This window comes from Psammomys obesus, unplaced genomic scaffold (assembly GCF_907164565.1).
Source record: "Psammomys obesus unplaced genomic scaffold, mPsaObe1.curated_primary_1811, whole genome shotgun sequence".
Lineage (NCBI taxonomy): Eukaryota > Metazoa > Chordata > Mammalia > Rodentia > Muridae > Psammomys > Psammomys obesus.
This window is the reverse complement of record NW_026596057.1, coordinates 9599838-9622593: the sequence shown is the minus strand read 5'-3', so window position 1 is coordinate 9622593 and position 22756 is coordinate 9599838. Positions and strand designations below refer to the sequence as shown.

The 22756-nt window shown below is 36.9% G+C and overlaps 1 protein-coding gene across 2 annotated transcripts in view; it reads right to left on the bottom strand.

Moving 5' to 3' along the window:
• Nucleotides 1-22756, bottom strand: part of Rabgap1l (RAB GTPase activating protein 1 like) — a 648858-nt gene that overhangs the window by 238473 nt on the left and 387629 nt on the right. For both annotated transcript variants that reach the window (XM_055624410.1, XM_055624411.1), the window contains exon 14: nucleotides 19003-19116. In XM_055624410.1, coding sequence (XP_055480385.1) covers nucleotides 19003-19116 — 114 coding nt within the window. The remainder of the gene's footprint in view (nucleotides 1-19002; nucleotides 19117-22756) is intronic.

Below are 22756 nucleotides of genomic sequence, written 5' to 3'. Positions count from 1 at the left end.
AAAAAACCTTTAAGACAAAAAAGTCAAGGAAAAAGTGAGAAAGTATTCTAGTCCTGATGAAATCCAAGAATCAGAAGAATTAAATAAAAGATGTGATTAACTCAATCCTGTTCTATACAGGACATCCATGAACCATCAATGAAACATAGATGATGCCTACTGCCCAGTAGCTACAATGCCTCAGTGCTTCATGATTGACTAGGAGGTGTGGTATAGTTATGTGGGACCACGTCCTTCTCCTAAGAAAAGCATCCTACAGTATTTGGGGGCAAAGAAGTGTCATGCTAACAAATCACACTCAAAGTAATTTAATAAAATAAAATTCTGACCATGTAACTTTCCTTTAAGTCTGAGACTGTTAAATAATATATGTACACATATAAGTAAATATATGCACATGTGTGCACAAATTAGTTGCACAGTGTTTTATTTAACAAATGTAATAAAAATAGCTTAATAGGTTATTAAGTCCATCCTATATGCTGGTAACAAAAAGAATATGACTATAAACTCTAAAAATAGATTCACTGGTATGAAGTACTCTGAACTAGGCTAGATATACTCACAAATATTCACTCACAAAGAAGCTTTCTTATCTAACACAGCTGGCACTATTCCTAGATGTAGGCTTCTTTTTATATAACAGATTTTAAAGGAAGCCCTTGGCAATAATTTAAAAGTATACTAACTCCTTTATAAATAGTAAATGCAAAAAAATTTTAAATATGTAAAAACCCAGACTACCACATTCTTAACATTTTAAAATTGCCCCACAAAAGTAAACTGCTACATGATTATGGAAAATTGTTCACTGCATTTAATTTATGTTCTCAGACCCATGATTTCATAAATGATATACTACAGGAGAATACCACTCAGGGGTTCTCTACAAACAAAAAAACATCAAGAGTCTGGCCTTTAAGAAATTTAACCTGCAAAGACTGTAGGAATATAACGTACTTCACAGAGGTGGTAGAAATAAGGTAGACTCCTTTTAGGAGTCTGTGTGCATTGCAACCTCATATTATGCCAGAAAAGCTTCTGGAGAAAACGTGATATCTGAGGTTAACTTCAGCTCAGGTCTCCCTTTGGTCTTCTCTCCTTAGAAGTACATAGTAAGCCAACATATTTCATCAAAACTTCTCTCTTCTGTGCAGGTTGTATTATTTGGCCCAATGTTTCTTTTAGTATGCCTCAACCCTCACCGCGTCCCTAATACATTTCTTAAACATCGAGTCCCATTTTGTTGACAGGCTTCTCACAGATATGAAATACACAATCTGTTTGATCATCTCAAGTATGTTAACTTTCTTGACATGAGGTGATTATGGTGACATCAGGGTGACAAAACAAGGAAACAGAATATGCCCAAGATAACATTCTGCTGCAAAGATTGGCTCCAATAAAGAAAGACATGAGAGGAAGAGGCAGGCGGATCTTTTTGAGTTCAAGGTCAGCCTGGTCTACAGAGTGAGTTCCAGGACAGTCAAGGCTACACAAAGAAACCCTGTCTAGAAAAATCTAAACCAACTCCTCACACCCCAAAACTCCAAACCAACAAAAAAGACTGTGTTCAAATTATCATCTACAACAATCTTAAATCTAAACCACTCTGGAAGTCAATCTGGCGCTTTCTCAGACAATTAGGAGTAGTGCTACCTCAAGACCCAGCTATACCACTCCTAGGTATATACCCAAAATTTGCTCAAGTACACAACAAGGACATTTGTTCAACCATGTTTGTAGCAGCTTTATTTGTAATAGCCAGAACTTGGAAACAACCCAGATGTCCATCAACAGAGGAATGGATACAGAAATTGTGGTATTTTTACACAATGGAATACTACTCAGCAATCAAAAGGAAGGAAATCATGAAATTTGCTGGCAAATGGTGGGATCTAGAAAAGATCATTCTGAGTGAAGTATTCCAGAAGGAGAAAGACAAACTTGGTATATACTCACTTATATAGACCTACAAGATATGATAAACATAATGAAATCTACACACCTAAAGAAGATAATCAAGTAAGTGGACATGGGTGAAGATGATCAATCCTCATTTAGAAAGACAAATGGGATGTGCATTGAATGTATGACAGGAGTCTACCGCAAAAGGCATCTGAAAGACTCTACCTAGCAGTTTCAAAGCAGACACTAAGACTCATAACCAAACCATGGCAGAGTGCAGGGAATCATATGAAAGAAGGGGAGTTAGTATGATATGGAAAGGATAGGAGCTCTACAAGGACCAAATATATCCGGGCACAGGTTCTTTTCTGAGACTGACACTCAACCAAGGACCATCTATGGATATAACATAGAACTTCTGCTGGGATGTGGCCCGTGGTAGCTCAATATCCAAGTAGTTTTCCAAAGCAAGGGGAACAAGGACTATTTCTAACAGGATCTCAAGGGCAGGCTCTTTGTCCTCCCCCCGACCCCCAGGGGAAGAGCAGTCCTGTTAGGCCACAGAGGAGGACTTTGCAGCCAGCCTTGAAGATACCTGATAAAACAGGGTCAAATGAAAGGGGAGGAGGTCCTCCCCTATCAGTGGACTTGGAAAGGGGCAGGGAGGAGACCAGGGAGGGAGTTGGGGAGGGGGAGGGAATGAGGGAGTGGGATACAGCTGGGACACAGAGTTAACAAATTGTAACTAAAAATAAAAATAAAATTAAAAAAAAATCTAAACAATAATTTTTTTGCTTAGTTTCTCTTTGTGTGTTTTGAGAGTGTCTTGTGGAGTAGAATTCATTAAACAGAACAGGCTGCCCCTGAATTCAATCCTCCTACCTCAGCCTTCCAAAGGAAAGGAAAGTAAGCATATACCACCTTACCTGGCCTTATTGAAAAATAATTTAGGTTAATTTTATCGTGGAACTGGGAGGGTGGCTTGCCTTTGTAGCACAAGAACCTGAGTTCAAGCCCCTAGAACCTATTTAAAAATCTCAGGCTTGTAATGGCAGCACTGGGGAAGTAGACAAAGGAGGATCCCTGGGGCTCGCTGGCAATGTCTAGCCTAACTGATGATCTCTAAGGAGAGACTTTCTCCAAGGAGGTGACTAGCATTGCTGAGGGTGATACCAGAGTTTGTCCTCAGGTTGTCACAAATGTACACAACACCTACACATAAGTACCTACACATACATGTGCACTTCTATATACATGAACAAACACATGCAGAAATATTCACACACTAGAATTACACCATGTCTATTTGATTTTATAGCATGATGTCACGGGTATGTATAGATGGCAACATGGTTGCTACAGTGACATATTTGAGCATAATAACATAATGTCACAGAGCAACTTCTTGTCTTTTTATATGAAAGGAATGACAGGCTCTGGAACTACAGTTACTGCCCATCCAGCTGCCCTCTCTCAATGTATTCAGTAAACTATTTTCTTTAAAAAAAGGAAGAAACAGGAAAAAACATAATAAAATCCCTAAGGCACTATAATTTTACTAACTTGTGTGTTCATGTAACACTTCAAATTGCCAGCTTTGGGTAGGGTGGGTAGGACAACTTTCCTAGAAGAGATGGGCTACTAAGATCTAGACAGATGGGAAGGAGGAGGAGGGCAATTCAGATTCAGTCTTCCTAGGGGAGAACAGGAAGAGGTCTGAGTGAGGAGGAGGCTTCAGAGTTATAAAGATACTGGCAACTGTGTAGAGTTGGTAAGCAGGATACAAACCCTGTAATTCTGCACCATACAAAATTCACTCTAAATTTGCTGTCCAGCATATTTAAGACATTTCAACCTTATATAGGAATAGCTTTCAATTGAGAGAAAAATGATAAACTCAATAGGAAACATGAATATTATTTTATTTGAAGAAACTTGTGCTTTGTTTTTGCAGGTTAGCCTTTCTTTAACCCCATCCTCTTTTAGAAAAAAAAAAAAAAGCAACTCGCTTTCCTAATCAAACAGCAACCTTATCTTTTTTTATTAAATTTTATTTTTTTTATTATTAGTTACATTTTATTAACTCTGTATCCCAGCTGTACCCCACTCCCTTATTCCCTCCCAATCCCACCCTCCCTCCCTCATCTCCTCCCTGCTCCTTTCCAAGTCCACTGATTGGGGAGGTCCTTCCCTTTCATCTGATCCTGTTTTATCACGTATCTTCAGGACTGGCTGCAAAGTCCTCCTCTGTGGCCTAGCAGGATTGCTTCTCCCTTGGGGCGTGGGGAGGTCAAAGAGCCTGCCATTGAGTTCCTGTCAGAAATAGTCCTTGTTCCCCTTACTATGGGAAACCAATTGGTTACTGAGCTACCACGGGCTACAACCTTATCTTCTAAACAGTGACTATATCCAAACCAATTCCGCTATTCTACTTTCACCTCTTCCCCCTTTTTAGTCATCTTGATAGCCTGCCTTTTCTGTACCACAATAGTAATATGATAGATTAACAGGCTATTCAGTTGAAAGACTATGTACAGGATGCACAGAAACTACAATGCTATTTTAAGAAAAGCTCTTCTGGGACCATGCACTTAGAAAAATCTTAAATGTCTTCAGACACTCTCAAGAACACTGCAAATCACTCATTCCCTCTCTCGGACTCCAGCTATACTAACTTGACCTTTTCCTTGTTAGATCTCAAAAGAAAATTTGTATTTAAAATAAAATCACATCTTATAAATTGAATTCTTACTCACAGAAAGCCTATCCAACTAACATGTACATTAACAAGAACCCAAGGAATAGCCCCCAAATCACTACAGTGACACTAACAAATATATTAAATGTGTTCTGTCTGATAAGAAGTTACTCCTCAAAAACACACATGCACACACACATCTCTTTTATGTGTATGTGTGCAAGCACACATGCATGCACACCACACACACACATGCACACCACACACACACACACACACACACACACACACGCACACGCACACGCACACACACACACACACAGCACTTTCCAACTTACAGTTCTCATATTACTTTAGATGCTGCCCTAGTTTGGTTTCTGTTGCTGTGATAGCAGCATGGGGAGAAAAGAGTTCATGTCACCTTACAGCTTCCAGTCCCTCACCAGGGGAATTCAGAGCAGGAGCCTCAAGGCAGGAATGAAGCAGAGGCCATGATGGAAGGCTGCTTACTGTCTTGGTTCTCATGTCTTGCTTGGTTTATTTCCTTATACCATCCAAGACCACATTTCGAGGGGTGGCATTGTCCTTGCAGGGCTGGGTCTTCCTCTATTAATTAGCAGCGAGTAAAATGCCCCCATAGATGGTCAACAGGCATATGAATAGAGGCATATTGTTTTAATTTGAGGTTCCTTTTTCCATTTGATTCTACTTTGTGTTAAGCTGACAAAAAACAAAACAAAACAAAACAAAAACAACCTAGCTAGTCAAGACTGGAGAGATGGCTCCGAGGTTAAGAGCACTGACTGTTCTTCCAGAGGATCTGGGTTCAATACCCACCACCCACATGGCAGCTCACCGCCGTCTGTAACTCCATTCAAGGGGGTCTGACAGCATCACAAGGACAAACATGCAGGAAAAACACCAAAGGTCGTAAAATAAATAAACAAAACTAGCCAAGACATAAGCAAGAGTTTGGGCTAGAAGGGGAGGGAGAGAGAGAGAGTCTGTGATGAACTGATGAATAGTTATTAAAATCTGTTACAAAAGAGATAGTTCAGTGGTTATCATTGCTTGCTACTTTTCTATAAGACACAAGTCAGGCAACTCACAAATGCCTGCAACTCCAGCTACAAGAGGATCCTCTCTGGCTTCCAATGATTATACACACACACACACACACACACACACACATATAATATAAAGTAAATAAAAAGAAAATAAATATTTTAAAAACTGTCCCTGGCAATGAAATAGAATCAGATACTTCTTCAAAACAGATAACTGCAAAATGATCTAGAGTGCTAAAATTAAAAACTTAAAATCCCACGAGATATATCAATATGCAAACCTTGGTACCTTTCCTATCCTACTATAGACATGAGGATAAGTACACATTTTTCTCTCCTTTAGACAATGTGAAACTATTAAGTAACTTATAAAAAAAAAAACTGACCACATGCATTTCTTCATTGATGATAAATGTATCTTGTAAAAAGGAACTCTTGAGAATACTACCCAGCCAGTATATGGAGAAGGAAAAAAGACTTCACTGTCTCCCACTATCCACACAGGGAAGTTTCAGGAAGTAACTGAAATTTTTAGTTGGGATTTAGGAAGACTCTACTTTTCTATACAAAAAAAAAAAAAAAAGCTGTCTAAAATTAGCAAAACCATACGAGCCTGAGTACAGCTCATTAGTAGGATGCATGATGGACATGTTAAAAGGCCTAGCATAAAACCCTCAGAAAAAATAATAAAAGTCAAAACAACCCTTTTACTTCCACACCTACCAAAATGCCAAATCTACTCTGGAGAAAAATACCATCATCCAGACCCTTCATTACTTTTTTAGCCACATGATCTACCAGTCTTTTCAAAGTGATCAAGCATGAAGAAACACAAATAAATAAAATAAAATAAAGTATAAATTATCGGATATTACATGTCATCAAAGCAGAACCTTAAAGTACTTTGACTCATATATCAAAATTGATGGTTACAATAAAATACTAAAAATATCACTACTAAAACTCTCAGCTACATACACAAATATGAGAAAGCATCATGTTACATGAAAATAACAAAAGTAATAAGTATATACCAAATAGTATATTTATGTTAAATTCTATACGGGAAGCTTACATATTCTGACAGAGAATAAATGTATGGGGTAAAGTATGGGTTGGGAAAGAGTTGTTTCTTTTGATGTGAATGCTTGGCATGTATATTGTGATTACACAGATGTAGACACTTCTCAATTTCAGAACTATGTGCTTAAAGTGGACATAAGTGACTTAAAAACTTACAGAATCACTCAGGAAGAGAGAATATGCTTTGTAAAGATGCACTTAACAAGCATGCTGCCTAGTTTTATATCAATATGACACAGCTGCAGTCACTGAAAAGTGGGGAGCCTCACTTGAGAAAAAACGCTCCTAAGATGTGGCTGTAAAGCATTTTTGTATGATGGGGAAGGACCCAGTCCATTATGGGTAGTGTGCTATCTCTGGGCTGAGGGCCCTGGCTGAGAAAAGGCTGAGCAAGCCACGGTGAACAAGGCAGTAGGCAGCACTCTTCCATGGCCTCTGCATCAGCTCTTACCTCCAGATTCTTGCCCTGCCTGAGTTCTGTCCTGACCTCTTTTGGTGATAAAGTGTGATGTAGACGTGTGAGCCCAACTTTCTCCCTAAGCTGTATTGATCATTGCCTTTCATCACAGCAATAATAACCTTAACTAAGACAAGGTATTTAGGAATAATCTGTAGACTTTGAGACTTCTAATAAAATGTAAGAAAGGCACAAATACCATTGATGTAAGCATCTCTCTGGAAAATCTTTTTAAATGCAAATTAAATTTAAAGAAAAATAAATAAAAACAAGAGGGCATATATTGATGAAGTTATAAAACAAACAACAAATATATAATGTGTAAAGCCAACTAAGGCATAATTAGTTCTTTTTAAAGCATACACACACACAAGATACATTACTGACTCAACATGGTCCCATGATCTTGGAAGAGGATGTTTATTTGTTTTCAAAAATTGATAAGCTGATTATAAAACATGGAACTATAAAGGGGCCAAAACTGCAAAAACAACTATGAAGCAGAGTAAAATGGGAGGCTTTATACTATCAGATAATAAACTTCCTAGAGAGGACATGAAGCCACACTAGCCACAACAGTAAATCACTGGTTACAAAAACATATACAAGGTCCACAATGATCCAGAAGTGAATGCACATACACAGGACCCAAACGTGATGCACTACTTCTGTTCAGACATGGATCCCATGGAAATACTGATGGAAAAAAATGAACCTGGACCTATGTCACAACAGGTAAACTGTGGGTGGATTACACTCTTTAATATAAAAAGCAAATACAGTTATGTTTTCAGGACTTTGAGTTAAACAATTTTTTTAATTTTACATATCTTGTACACTTTAAATAATTTACAGCCAGGTGAAGTAGCTCATGCCTTTAATCCCAGAACTCAGAAGGCAAAGGAAGATGGACCTCTGTGAGTTTGAGGCCAGCCTGGTCTATATAATGAGTTCCAGGCAAACCAGAGCTTCATAGTGTCTTGAAATAATAGGGAGGTTCAGGAGCATGAGCAGTATAACAGTGGAATAAACTAGCAGAGAGCAGGAAATAAAGCAAGTAGGCCTGAATTTAAGTTTGCCCTCTGCTCTTGACTGTGGTGGTGTCATGACTAGCTGCTTGGATTCTTGGCTTAATTTCTCTTCAGTGATAAGACTGTAACCTGGGATTTCAACCCTAATTATATTAGATAACATATATGTGTGTGATATGTAAACAGGAGACAAAAATAGGGCGGTTGTGATGTACGCCTTTAATCCCAGAATTTGGGAGGCAGAAGGAGGCAGATTTCTGAGTTCAAGTGGTCTACAGAATGAGTTCCAGGATGGCCAGGGCTAAACAGAAAAATCTTGTCTCAAAAACAAACCAAATGTCCAATGTCTATTGTGTTTGCCCTTCTGAATGAGCATTGAGATAGACATTAGAAGCAGGAGAAGACAGAGAACAGGACAGGAGCCTACCATAGAAGGTCTCTAAAAGACTTTACCCTGAAGGTTATCAAAGCAGACTCATAGCCAAACTTTAGGAAAAGTGCATGAACTTTTATGAAAGGGGAAGATTTAAAGACCTGGAGGGACAGGAGCTCCACAAGGATGCTAACAGAGCCAAAAACAAAACAAACAAACAAACAAAAAACAAAAACCAAACAAACAAAAAACCAAACCAAAACAAAAAAAAAAAAAAAAACCTGGTTCCTAGGGGCCCTGCAGAGACTGATACCCCAACCAAGAAACATGCATGGAGAAGATCTAAAACCCCTGCTCAGATGTAGCCCATAGACTCAGTCTCCAGGTAGGTTCCCTAGTAAGGGGAGCAGGGGCTTTCTCTGGCATGAACTCATGGGCTGACTCTCTGATCACCTCCCCCTGGGTAGGTGGGTGGAGGCAGCCATGCCAGGCCACAGAGGAAGACAGTGCAGTCAGTCCTGATGAGACCTGATAGGCTGTGGCTGCAGTCAGATGGATGCGGAGGAAGGACCTCCCCTATCAGGGGCCTAGGAAAACAGCATAGGGGGAGAAGAGGGAGGGAGAGTGGGTTTGGGAGGGAAGGGACCACAGCCTGAATACAAAGTGACTAAATCATAATAAATAATAAATAAAAAATAATAAAAAAATAGTCATTCTATCCTTTTAAAAAAGACTAAGATGAAAGAGAAAAACAGACTTTTAAGCTGAAATAATTCTTGTTATCTGAACAGAAACATGTTAAAAAAATAAAACCTAGTTGTGTTTTGGTGAAAAAAAAAAAAACAATCAAACAAAAAAAAAAACCCAATAAGAAAACACTAAACATAAAAGATAAATAAATTACATCCCTTTCAAAGTAATAGCTGATATCAAAAGATGCCACTAAGACAGTAAAACAGCAAGCCACAAAGAAAAAAAATTGCAACATACATACTGTAGATATATATATATATTCAGAACCAGGACCAGGGCATATAAAATATGCTTACAAAATTGTAAGAGAAAAAAAAATTGTAAGAGAAAACTCAGTTGTTGAAACAAAATATAGAACGTTTTCTGTGATAAAAGATATCCAAACTACCTAGTAGCATGTGTGAGAATGCTTATCCTTAGTTATAAAAACATTGCAAACCACAACACAACTACCAAAACGGATTAAATTAAGAAAATTTCCAAATGTTGGTAAACCAGTAGAGTGATTAGAAAGTGTATGTGCATGTGTGGTGTGTGTAAATAATATTACAAAAAAAAAAGGTTCTACCTTCTTAAAATTGACTATAATATAGGACAAAGTGTGTAAGCATGCCACATTTCTCTTTATCATTATTAGATACCACTGGTCTTATTAAAGCCTTTAACGGCCCTGAGTACCACAGAGATGATGCCAATCCCCATAAGTGCTTCCAATAAACAGCTGTAAAAGGAGAACTTAAATGTATGCTGAAATTAAAGTAGAAAGTAATTAAAGTAAAGTAATTTTGTAGAAATCTAGATTATAAAATTCTGGCTGAACTCAATGAATATAAACTCATCTTTCTGTGTGATGTTTCTAAGCATGTCCTGGGTATAATGAAGTTTTAGCTGTCCCACAACAAAAAAATAACTAAAACATCATTCTGTCTAGAAGACTGAGTAACTTCAGGTACAGTGGCAAAGACAATGTGCACAATTTTGTCTTTACTGTCTTCCAGTAACACACTGGCATGGAAGAGACAATGAGATCATTTTTTCTTTGCATTTTAGTATTACTTTACAGTTTTCCAATTTTCATTTATGATGTTTATGCTAAAATTCACTTGAAGCACTAAAAAAAACCCTCTCAGAATAATAACAACATGGGTTCCAGAGTAAGCTGGAACAGCTTGACAGTTATGTCCTTCCTATCTGTGTGATAAAGGTCAATACACGGCCTTCCTGAGGAAGTAAACCTAGTATCTGCATGACATGCATAACATGATGTTTATAAATAGACCTGGCCTAGCCCCTAAACATGGGAGTTTTTTCATAAGTATCATTCATTAAACATATATAATCAAAGCAAAACTACAGAATTTTAATTATGTTAAATTAATTAATGTTAGTGGTAGTGGCCAATGTTATATAATTTTAGGACTCATTTAACTTTCCTGAATATCAATTGTGAAATTCTGGAAATTCTATTTTTCCCATGGATAACAACAGGTGTCAAGTATGAAGACTTCAGAAATGCTTTCTAACCAATAGGCTTTGTGAGTTTCTAGTGCTGAGCACATGTTGTTCAACCTTAAGAAGACTTGAAAGAATTTATTTTCCTTAAAAAAGTTAATCTGCTTTGAGAATATAATGCTTTCTCTCAAGGTCTATTGAAAACACTTAACAGAGTGCTTTTAAAGATGTGCTGGCAAAACAGGTAGTCCCAGGGGTTCAAAGGTCTCCTCAGCAGCCAATATTTATATTTACCATAGAAATAATGTCCTAATTCAAAGACACTAGAACTCAAGAGGAAGAGAGGTGGTCTATACAGAATTTACAAGTCTGCTTAATTCTCTAAGGGATTCCTGAGTCCTTAGGTACTACTTGTAACCTGCCTGGCAGAAACAGATATTCTAAAGAGACACTTCTGTTTCTCTCATTTAGACTACTGTAACAATGCCCACCCCTATACCACAATACGGGAATTTCCTAGGAATCTCATACTGGGAGAATGAAAAGGCTCCAGCCAGAGCAGGAACCTGTCTCCTGGAAAAAGATTACACACAGTCCTAACAACCTACTAGACCAGTTTATATGATGAAACTAAAGTCCAGACAAGGATATCTAGGTAAGCGGTCACGGGACTACATCTTAATCAGGACTGGTTAGATGTTTGGTTTTCAATTTAACTTTAATTTCACTTCAAGACCATCAACCATCAAGATAGACTTGGGAGGTTCGCTGGATCTCTGTGTCCTTCCTCCCAATGTAACCACAACAAATAAATCTCTATCTCCTTGCCACTATTAATTTTACTCTTTATTGGCTTATTGAGGATGTGTGGTTGAATCTGGCTTGGGTACAAGCTGTGAACCCAAGTGCAGTAACATTCTGTTCTGAATTAATTCTTTGAGTCCACTTTGATCCAAGAACATCTCCCTCCAAACCAAAGAGCTCTCATGTCTTTGAATCTGGTTGGCTCAAAAATGAGACTCTGAGGGGTTGCTCGAGTAAATGTGGTGGGGTAGTTTGAGCATGAAATGTTCCCCACAGACTTACATGTTCAACACTTAGTCCTCAGCTGGCAGCAATGGAAACCTTAGGATGCACAGCATTACAAAAGGAGTAGCTCACTACAAGCATGTCCTTCATCCTATATCTTGCTCTGAACACTTCCTGCCTGTCTCTTCTCACCCAGTCTGCAACTAAGCAAGCTGCTCTGCTCGACCAAGTATGTGAAGTCACTGTGTGCTGCCTCATCTCAGGCTTACAGAAATAGAACCAGATGACCGTGGACTGAAAACTCAGATAAAAAAATGAATCCTCTCCCTTTGTTTCTGCTGGGAACTTTACAACCTTAAGACATGAAGCTACATGAAGTAGATTGTCATCTGTTTCATAAATACTTTCATTTGAATTAAGGTTAATTCAGACACCCCAAAGAAGAAAATTTAATTGTAAGTAGTAAAATAGCTAGAATATTCTATTAAAATTGTTGTTAACTTGGAGAAAAGTAATTCATTCTCAGCCATAAATATATATTTATATATATTTAATTTTAATGGAAATATTATACAAAATATAATTCATATATAAATTAATATATCATTATATAATATATTGTCATATAATTATATTACCATATTGTTATTAATATAAATGTAATGTATATATATAAATTAATATATTGTTTTCTCCAAGTCTAGAAAACAATGTTAATAATCTTACACCTCATTCATAAATAGATACTGTTTGCATTTTCAAAACTGTATGTTTCATTAATGCCCAAACCAATTCCTTAAATGCTCTAGGGTTTAAAATAAATTCAATAGTGTGTTGATGTGAAGTGCTTAATATAATAGAGGGCATATTTATTTTTGTTTTTCCACAAGACATTATACTACCAGATTATTAACCCATGTGAGCTGGAATATTGATTCTCTCTATAAAAATAAAATCAATTTCTCTCATTAAATTCACAGCAGTAGCCTCTTTTTTCAGAAAGCACTAGTGCTAATCAAAACATTAGAAAAGGCGGTGTGCACAAATTAAATTAAATGCCAAAAGTCATTTCAATCTATACTGTTGTGAGTAATGTTTTAACTGATTTGATTATTTTGATGGACTGAACTTAGGCCTTATAAAGATATATACATATATGAGTTAGTCTATAAAAACTCCATGTGGTGCTACAGACACAAACATGACAAAGAAATCCAGGCAAAGTCAACACACTAGAGTGAACCTTTGATACTTAGAGCTAATAACTGACATAGGACATAACTGTTAAGTTCTACATTTATCTGTCATACTTTGAAAGAATAAAATCTAAGCAACAATTAGAATCACAGCAAATTATAAGAAGAATAGTCTTTTGGGAGTAAACCCAAAAGAGTTTTTTTGAACTTTTAACCTGCTCTTTTCCAGTCTGAGACATGCCATTGCTTTATAGGAGACTCAACACCAGACCTAGGACTCTTTATGTCTAGTGCTTAAACTATACCAAGTTGCCTCACAACTTAAAACATATTTGTATCATATGTAATTGGTAAATAACTACTTGGTTCAACAGTTCAGTCGCTATCACCTCAAAGACATTCTGAAAATATGATATGGAATAGATCACAGGGGTGGGGAGAAACAAACATTTTTATTTGCAGAAGTCTCTAGGTTTTACTATTAACACTCATCACAATTCTCTCCAAACAAATTTATGACAACAGATAAAGTTTTGAATTATTTCAATTCTTTCCTACTATGAAAAAGATGTTAGAAGTGAAACTGGAACTGACAGGCCCATTAAAATGAGACAGCAAGTGGTTCACAGTCTCCTCTAATCTGAAGATTCAGAGCAGTTCTTGGTTCACTGGAGCCATAGAAAACTTCTCAACTACAAGGTCAGGCTACAATATCCTTGAACCTGGAGCTGGTTTCTAAGTTTACATAATCAAAATGTTCCTAGTTGTGTCTGACCAATTTTAAGGCTCAGCATATTATACAATTGAAAATATCTACTAATGAAGAATGATCACAAAGAAATGAGGTAATGTGTATGCAAACACCATGCAAATGTGAAAGTACTATAATATTAATATATGGAAAACAGTGTGTTTTTGTAAAAGGTCTACAACTCTGTGGCTTCTGTGTCTAAGATGAACCAGTCTAAGTGGTAAATAAATTTCTTTTAAAGTCAGAAGCAATACAAAAATTTGAACCACCACAATTTCATTTACCACTGAAATAGAGGTGGTGGAAAGCTAAATAAGGCAAGAAAAAGAAGGATGTATACAGGTGAAGTGAAATTACTCTATGTACAAATTATACAAAAAGTACCTTATTAAGAACAAAGAATCATTAATGTCTATTCAGTTCTATGCAGGATATACACAAAAAAACCAAAAGGTATATTGTTGACTATTATCCTATCAGTAAAAAAAAAACAAAAACAAATAAACAAACAAAACAAACAAAAAACTAAAGCAGATAAATTACACCCAAGAAACTTTAGCTTACACAGCTTTTACAGATAGACGATGAGTTATAAAATGAAAGGACTATGACTTCCACTGGATTCAAGAAACAATTCAACATGTACTTCCATACCTTGCTAGGTAGATTATTTCAGAGGCCCTCTGTGGAAGGCTCCTGTCCTATTCCCTGTTTCTTCCTTCTGCTGATGTCTATCCTGTTTGCCTTTCTGAATGAGGATTGAGCATCTTACCCAGGGTCTTCCTTTTTGCTTAGCTTCTTTAGATGTACAGATTTAATATGTGTATATTATATTATATGTCTAATATCCACTTATAAGTGAGTATATACCATGTGTGTTTTTCTGCTTCTGGGAATCCTCACTTAGGATGATCTTTTCTAGTTCCCAACATTTGTCTGCGAATTTCATGATTTCCTTGTTTTTAATTGCTGAGTAGTATTCCATTGTCTAAATGTACCACAATTTCTGTATCCATTCCTCAGTTGAGGGACATCTAGGTTGTTTCTAGATACTGGCTATTATCAAAGAGGATGCTGAGACTCATAGCTAAACTTTGGGCAGAGTGCAGGGAATCTGATGAAAGACGGAGGGGAGATAGAGAGACCTAGAGGGGACAGGAGCTCAACAAGGAGAGCAACAGAACCAAAAAAATCTGGGCCCAGGGGTCTTTTCTTTGACTGATACTCCAATCAAGGACCATTCATGGAGATAACCTAGAACCCCTACACAGAAGTACTTGATGGCAGCTCAGTATCCAAGTGGGTTTCCTAGTAAGGGGAACAGGGGCTGTCTCAGACATGAAATCAGTAGCTGGCTCTTTAATCACCATCCCCTGAGGGGGGGAGGCAGTCTTACCAGGCCACAGAGGAAGACAATGCAGCCAGTCCTGATGAGATCTGATAGGCTAGGGTCAGATGGAAGGGCAGGAGGACCTCCCCTATCAATAGACTTGGGGAGGGGCAAGGGAGGAGAAGAAAGTGGAAGAATAGAATTGGGAGGAGATAAGGGAGGGGGCTATAGCTGGGATACAAAGTGAATAAATTGTCATTAATAAAAGATAAATTTAAAAATACAAAATGCAAAAATACAGAGAAAAATTTTCAAGGAAGCAGCAGACTCAACCAGGTAAGCAAGCACACTTGCTGACAAGCAGCCTGACAATCTGAGTTTGGTCCCTGCGGCTCATTCCTGGGAGTGTTCCCCTGACCTTTATATGCACATACATATCCTGCTCCACACCCACACTTACAGAGTAACAAATTCATTTTTAAAAAGCAAGAGAAGTAGAGAAAGAAGCTTGAAAAGAATATTTAGTAATATACTAGTTATGAAAATACTACATACCATATATATTATAGTTATGTAAAACTATTTTATATTATGCCACCAACTAAGGCTTCCTGACAAGCCCAGACTACATAACAGTGAGTCACAGAGAAGACACCACTAACCACTTGGTTAGTCACAAACCAAGTGGTCCACGCAATAGAGCTCTAACAACTTGTAGGTTCTACAATATTTTCTCATATATATACATTTTGTATATAAGTTCTAACTTATACCACACAACATACTGTAAAATTATATATAAATATAATAAGATTAAATTATTTTAAAACTTTTGTTTAACCCTTTGAATTTGATTTTGTTTTCCATATATTCAAAATTTAGTAAAATCTATGCTACCCCTTAGTAAGTATTTTATATCCAAATTATGCAACATTCTTCATCCAGTAGCTTGACAGACCACTGTCTATTCATGTGGAAAAATACACACAGTGTCTAAGATGACTAGGTAATGTACATATAAATGCATTAATGACCATTCTGTAAAGGATCAGAGGTGGATTATATCACAACAAGAAAAGATCCAAGAATTTACACACGCTCATGAATGAACCTGTATCTTTGTGCTCAGCTATGTTTTAGACATTTCTCTTTTTTAATATTATCTAATGAAGCAAATACTAATTTTACGACAATGGATACAAATAGTAAGACAGAAATGAAAGAATATTGAACCATATGTTTTAGTCATATGAAAAAAAGTAGTATCAGCAGAAAAAAAGTGAGGGAAAGCCACTGACTACCGGAAGATATACCAAGGGCTAGGGGGACGTGCTAATCCATACATCACAAACTAAATTCTTCTAAATCAACTTAGAAACTTTATAAAATTTCCTACATGTTTCATATGAACCAGGAGCTAATTTGCTTATAGAATTTTTAAACTGGTAGAAAAAAAACTGTCACTATTTCTTTTACCTTTTTATACATATATAATGAATATACTATATTTTTGATAATTTTAAACTATATAGCTTTTAAATATAAAAAAATTAAACTAGATTTTGTGTAGATTAGTATACAACACTTATATTTTAAATTATTTACATATTTCTGGTTCAAATAGAAAGACTGGTATAAATACTTTATTTTTGTTTACTTACTTAATTTATATGATTTAATTTAGCACTCAAGATCAATGCCAGAGCCCTGTTTGTGCTATACAGGAACCCTACCACCTATCCACAGCCCTCTTTCTGGCCGGTAGATAATATTTTAAAACAGTCAGGAGAGGGGAGAGAGGGAGCTGAAGAGGAGAAAAGATCTTAAACCAACCCTACATCTGACAGAGGGCTAATATCCATAATATATAAAGAACTCAAGAAGCTGAACACCAACAAACCAAGTAATCAATTAAAAAATGGGGTATAGAGCTAAACAGAGAATTCTCAACAGAGGAATATTGAATGGTGGAGAAACAAAGAAATGCTCAACGTCCTTAGTCATCAGAGAAATGCAAGTTAAAATGACACAGATTCCATCTTACACTGACCAGAATGGCTAAGATCCAAAACTCAAGTGACAACACATGCTGGAGAGGATGTGGGGAAAGGGGAACTCTCCTCCATTGATGGTGGGAATGTAAACTTGTACAACCACTTTGGAAATCAATCTGGCACTTTCTTAGAAGATTAGGAATAGTGTTACTTCAAGATCCAGCTATACCACTCTTGGAAATATATCCAAAAGATGCTCTACCATCCAACAAGGACATTTGCTCAACTATGTTCATAGAGGCTTTATTTCTAATAGGCAGAATCTGGAAACAACCTAGATGTCCCTCAACAGAGAAGTGGATACAGAAATTGTGGTACATTTACACAATGGAATACTACTCAGCAATTAAAAACAAGGAAATCATGGAATCTGCATGCAAATGGTGAAACTGGAAAAGATCATCCTGAGTGAGCTATCCCACAAGCAGAAAGACACACATGATATAAACTCACTTATAAGTGGATATTATACATATAATATAGGATAAACATACTAAAATCTATAGTCCTAAAAAAGCTAAACAAGAAGGAGGACCCTAGGGAAGAGGCTTAATACTCATTCAGTAGGGCAAAAAGGATAGACATCTGAAGTAGGAGAAGACAGGAAACAAGATAAGAGCCTTCCACAGAGGGCCTATGAAAGACTCTATCCACCAAAGCATTGAAGCAGATGCCGAGACTCATAGCCAAACTTTGGGCAGGGAATCTTATAGAAGAAGGGAGATATAGATCCATGGAGATAACCTAGAACCCTGACAATGCAGCCACTTCTGATGAGAACTGATAGACTAAGATCAGAAAGAAGGAGAGGAGGACCTCCCCTATCAGTGGACTTGGGGAGGGGCATGCATGCAGAAAGTGGGGGGAGGGTGGGACTGGGAGGGGAGGAGGGAGAGGCTTATGGGGGGGATACAAAATGAATAAAGTGTAATTAATAAAAGTTAAATAAAAATTAAAAAAAAGAAAGATCTGGATGGGACAGGAGATCCACAGGGAGACCAATGGAGAAAAAAATCTGGGCCCATTGAGGCCTGCAGAGAGTGATGAATCAACAAAGGAGTATGCATGGAGAGGACCTAGACCTCTGCTCAGATGTAACCCATGGGCAGCTCATTCTCGATATGGGTTCTCTAATAAGAGGTGCAGGGGCAGTCTCTGGCATGAACTCTCTGGCATGAACTTGGTTCCCTGCTCTTTGATCACCTCCCCCTGGTGAGATGGCTTTACTAGGCTCCACAGAAAGAGGATGCAGTCAGTCTTGATGAGACCTGATAGGCTAGGGTTAGATAATAGAAGAGGTGGAGGACCTTCCCTATCAGTGGACTAGGAGAGTGGAATAGAAGAGGAGATGAGGAAGGAAGATACAGCCGGGATACAAAGTGAATAACTTGTAAATAACAATAATAATAAACCAAACAAAACAAAATAAACAAAGAAACAAACAAAAAACACAGTAGCTTTTGTTCCCACACAAAAGATATAGGAACTTCCCAGAACTCAACAAGTGGCCCACATCAGTTCTCAGGTTTGCCTATTATCAGTCAACAAGTAAAGACAATTCTCCATTATCTCATCTGAGAGGACCTTCTGTTCTTTTCCTGATAGTGGTGAGCCAAAATGGTGTTGTGTTGTGCCTTCAGGAGAAGAGGAAGCAGAAAGGTTACTCGTCAGGCTTACTGTAGAGGAACTGGTGATGTATGTGTAAGCAGAGAATATAGTGCAAATAAAACATGGGGACTAACAAACTATAACAATCCTATGATAGGTTCCTAAAAAACATCCCTGAACATCAAATTAGAAAAGTGAGAACACAGCCCTACCTTGCAGATCTTGTAGAGAGATTCCTGACCGTCTCCTCCAGTGTCCTTGAAGTAATCGTGTGCAGGAAATGTACGATGAATATCTCGAGTAATAACACTCTCCTGTGCAGAGTCCTAAAAAAAAAAGAGTTCAATATTCATGTAAAGCTTTCTTTTCAATTATGTAAAATAACACAAACACATATATACATTTATATATACCAAGCTTATAAAAGTATACCTAAAAAACTAGCCTTTCCGAAAAAAAAAAAAAAAAAAAAAAAGGCCTAAGGAAGAGTCAGGAAGATGACTCAACAAGTAAAGGCACTTGCAACCAAATCTGATGACTGATGACTTGAGTCTGATCCCCAGGACCCATATGCTGATAGGAGAGAACCAACTATTTCAAGTCCTCTAGGCTCCACATGCATGTACATACCCCTCAGATACATACATAACACATATGTGTGCCCCCACAGAATAATAATGTAGTAGAAAACTCTCTCCTTCTAACACAGCTGCATTACTTTCCCAAGGTACCATAACCAATATGTTCTTTCATGTCTGCCCAAGAGTATCTTTGTGTTGTGTTATATGAGAAATAGAGATATAAAAAATTTGTGCACACACATTTCCAGAGACAAAGTGTAAGTTTCTTTCCCTTACTAAGATCAGTTACAGACTGTCCCTTACCAATACATATAATTATACACTGTTCTCTTAGAATCAGGATTTAAAAGAAAATATGTCTATTTTTAGGTACACTATAATTTCTTTAATATTATCCTATTACATTTCTCTATTTCACAAAGAACACTTTTGTACCTATTTTTGTTGCTATAAAGATTTCTAATTTATTGTTTTATTTATATATATAGTTCTGTGAAATTATATCACGTGTATCAGAGTGTCCACAGAAGGCAGAAGAAGGCAGTGAGGCCCCTGAAATTGGAGTTACAGAAGGTTGTGAGCCATAAAACACGAATACTGTGAACTGAACTCAGGTCCTCTAGAAAAGCAACTCTTTTAACCATGAGCCAGCTCTTCAGCCCCCTACTGTGTATGTGTATGAGTGTGTGTTTGTGTGTGTGTGTGTCTTCAAGGATAAAATCATAAAAGTTCAACAGCTAGATCAAAGAATATATAATCATTTTTGGGTTTGGTTTGGTAGTTGTTTTTTGAGTTATTTTTAAAGACAGGCTCTTACATAGTCAAGGCTAGAACTGGACTTGATTCTCCTGCCTCTGTCTCCTGAGTTCTAGGATTATAAGGATGTATTACCATGCCTAGCTGCACGTTCAGGTTTGTTTAGATATTCTCCCTCTAGACATGCCATAATAATGTGTACTTCAAATAATAATGAAGCATATATTTCTTTACATCTGGTAAATAATGTGTTTTCTATTTTTAAATCATGAACAATATGGTAAATGATACATTATTCACAGTCCTTTAAAGAATATTACACCTCCCCTCAAACACACAGACATATATTAGGCCAATTACAAAACTAATCTGTCCCACAAATAAGAATCCTACAACTTACAATATGGTAGTTAACATTTTAAACATAAATTTAAGAAGTGTTTTTTTTAAGAGGGAGTTGGAAAACAAAAGCTCAAAAATGTGTAAAATTCTTAACCTTATTAAAAATGCTTTATTATTATCTTAATCTTATTTTAATCCTGAAAATGTTTGTTTTATTTCTATTTAAATGACAAGAAAATAGGATGCATACTTTGAGTGATTTTAATAATGAAAATCCTTTGCACAATTCAGAGAATCATCAAAGAGCTCTAATTGCATATTAAATGTATTGTTTAATGTCTTGCTTCCTCCAAGATTGAACAAATCCCTTTTCTGCCTCATATCAGAAAGGGAAAGATGTTTAAAATGGGAGCTGCTTTAATGATGCTGGTTCCATCTCTTTGTAGCTGGGAAGTGCACAAGGAGCAGGCAGCTGATCAGCCTCATAAGTCAGGACCTTCTCTTGCTGCCTTTTTCACTTCAGCTGCTACTTCCTGCTGGGTAGTAATTAGATCTTGTATCATATAGCGAAAGAAAGGAAGCAAAATGACAAGTTCCAAATTTGCTACCACACATTTGATAAGGTAGTACAGAGGACATTCTGATGGCTTACAGGGATGGAACACTGAAGCTGAATAAACATGGAACTCTAATATTTTAAATAGCTTGAGTAAAAGAAATAGATACACAGAAAATTGATATGTGACAAGGAAATAAATTTTCTAACATAATGAAGATTTGGGAAAGGTCTGGAAAAGGGAAAGTAGAATGGTAATATGTAAAAAGTTATATTACAGAGCTAAGGATCTGCGTATCAGTGGTAGAACGCTTGTTTAGCATATGCGACTCTGAGTATGAAAACCTGATAACCACACAGACTGAAATATTCACTTCCCAGGTTTTTACTGATGAAGGGTTTCTCTTTTTATGCGGTGACAGTTTTCACTTATAAACTACTTGAAAAGATGATGAACAAAATGATAACCGTCGTGGATGGACAACTTCAGGGACAAACACATGCCCAATGGCCCACAGGATATTTATGAGGAAAGTCAGCAGACTCATCATCCCTAGAAATTACACGTGTAGCATCACTGTATGTTTACATGGTGTCTTTCAATTTTTCTCTCTTTTTTTAAACTTTTAAGTCTTAAAACTAAATGTATCCTCAGAAAAGGTAACAATATATTGGAGATAAAATCCATAGTCCAACCATGTAGCTTCTTGAATATCAGTTTACAAATAGTCCAAAGAGTTTGTTTTATCTGAAATTGCATTCAAATTCAAGTTTCCAATCCAGAATGGTGCATGAGCTACATATCAAGTGCCACCTCTATCACTGGTACGCTTGCAATTCTCATAATTCCTACCACAAAAGAATCACTACTTACTTTTTTCTTGTAGACAAAAAAGAATATAGCACTCAAATGTCAAGAAGCATTAGGAAGGCAGCCTTGGAAGAGCCACATCCTATTATTTTTTAATGAAACAATTTCTGGGCTGCCAAGAACTAAAAAGGCATTATAGTGAGGATGACTATTTCCACACATGGCCTTATCAGATGTATGAAACACCTGTCTACACCTTGGTTTCTCATATTCCTAACACCATGACAGTACCTTTTCTTATTAGTTCCTATTGTCACCCCTAAAGGATAAGCTGTGCTGTCACTTCATATCTACCACAATATCAATCCAACTTTATAGGCATCATTCCAGTCTGTCAGAGCTCTTAAAAATGCCAGTGTGAACCATCGCTAGCCACAATCAGTAGGAAGATAAATGATTCAGAGCTAAAAAAGTTTTGACCTTAGAATGTGTCTTCTATTCTTACTCTACAGGGAACTTAGGGAACTTCCTTCAGTTTGATGTTGGATGGTAAAACATCACAAACCGGTCTCCTTACATGTCCCTGAAAGCAGATGGATTTGCAGTGGTGGGTCTCATTTATCTGCCTTGATGTTTGCCAAAAATCTAAAGAGCCAGAGATGAAATGAGAACATTTAAGGTATAATCTAGCTTCAAATATACTTCTGAAATCATGAGCAACAAACAATAGCAAAAATGCTAAATCATTGCCAATTTTTATCTCTTGACTATGAACAGGAGTTTTAACATAAGTCAGGTATATAAAGACAAAAGATAAAATTAATCATATTATGAATAAGTTGCTTGCTAGAAACACATATATAGGCTTCCTAACATCGCTGAATCAAGCCTGACATAGAGGATCTATCTGTCTGTCTGCT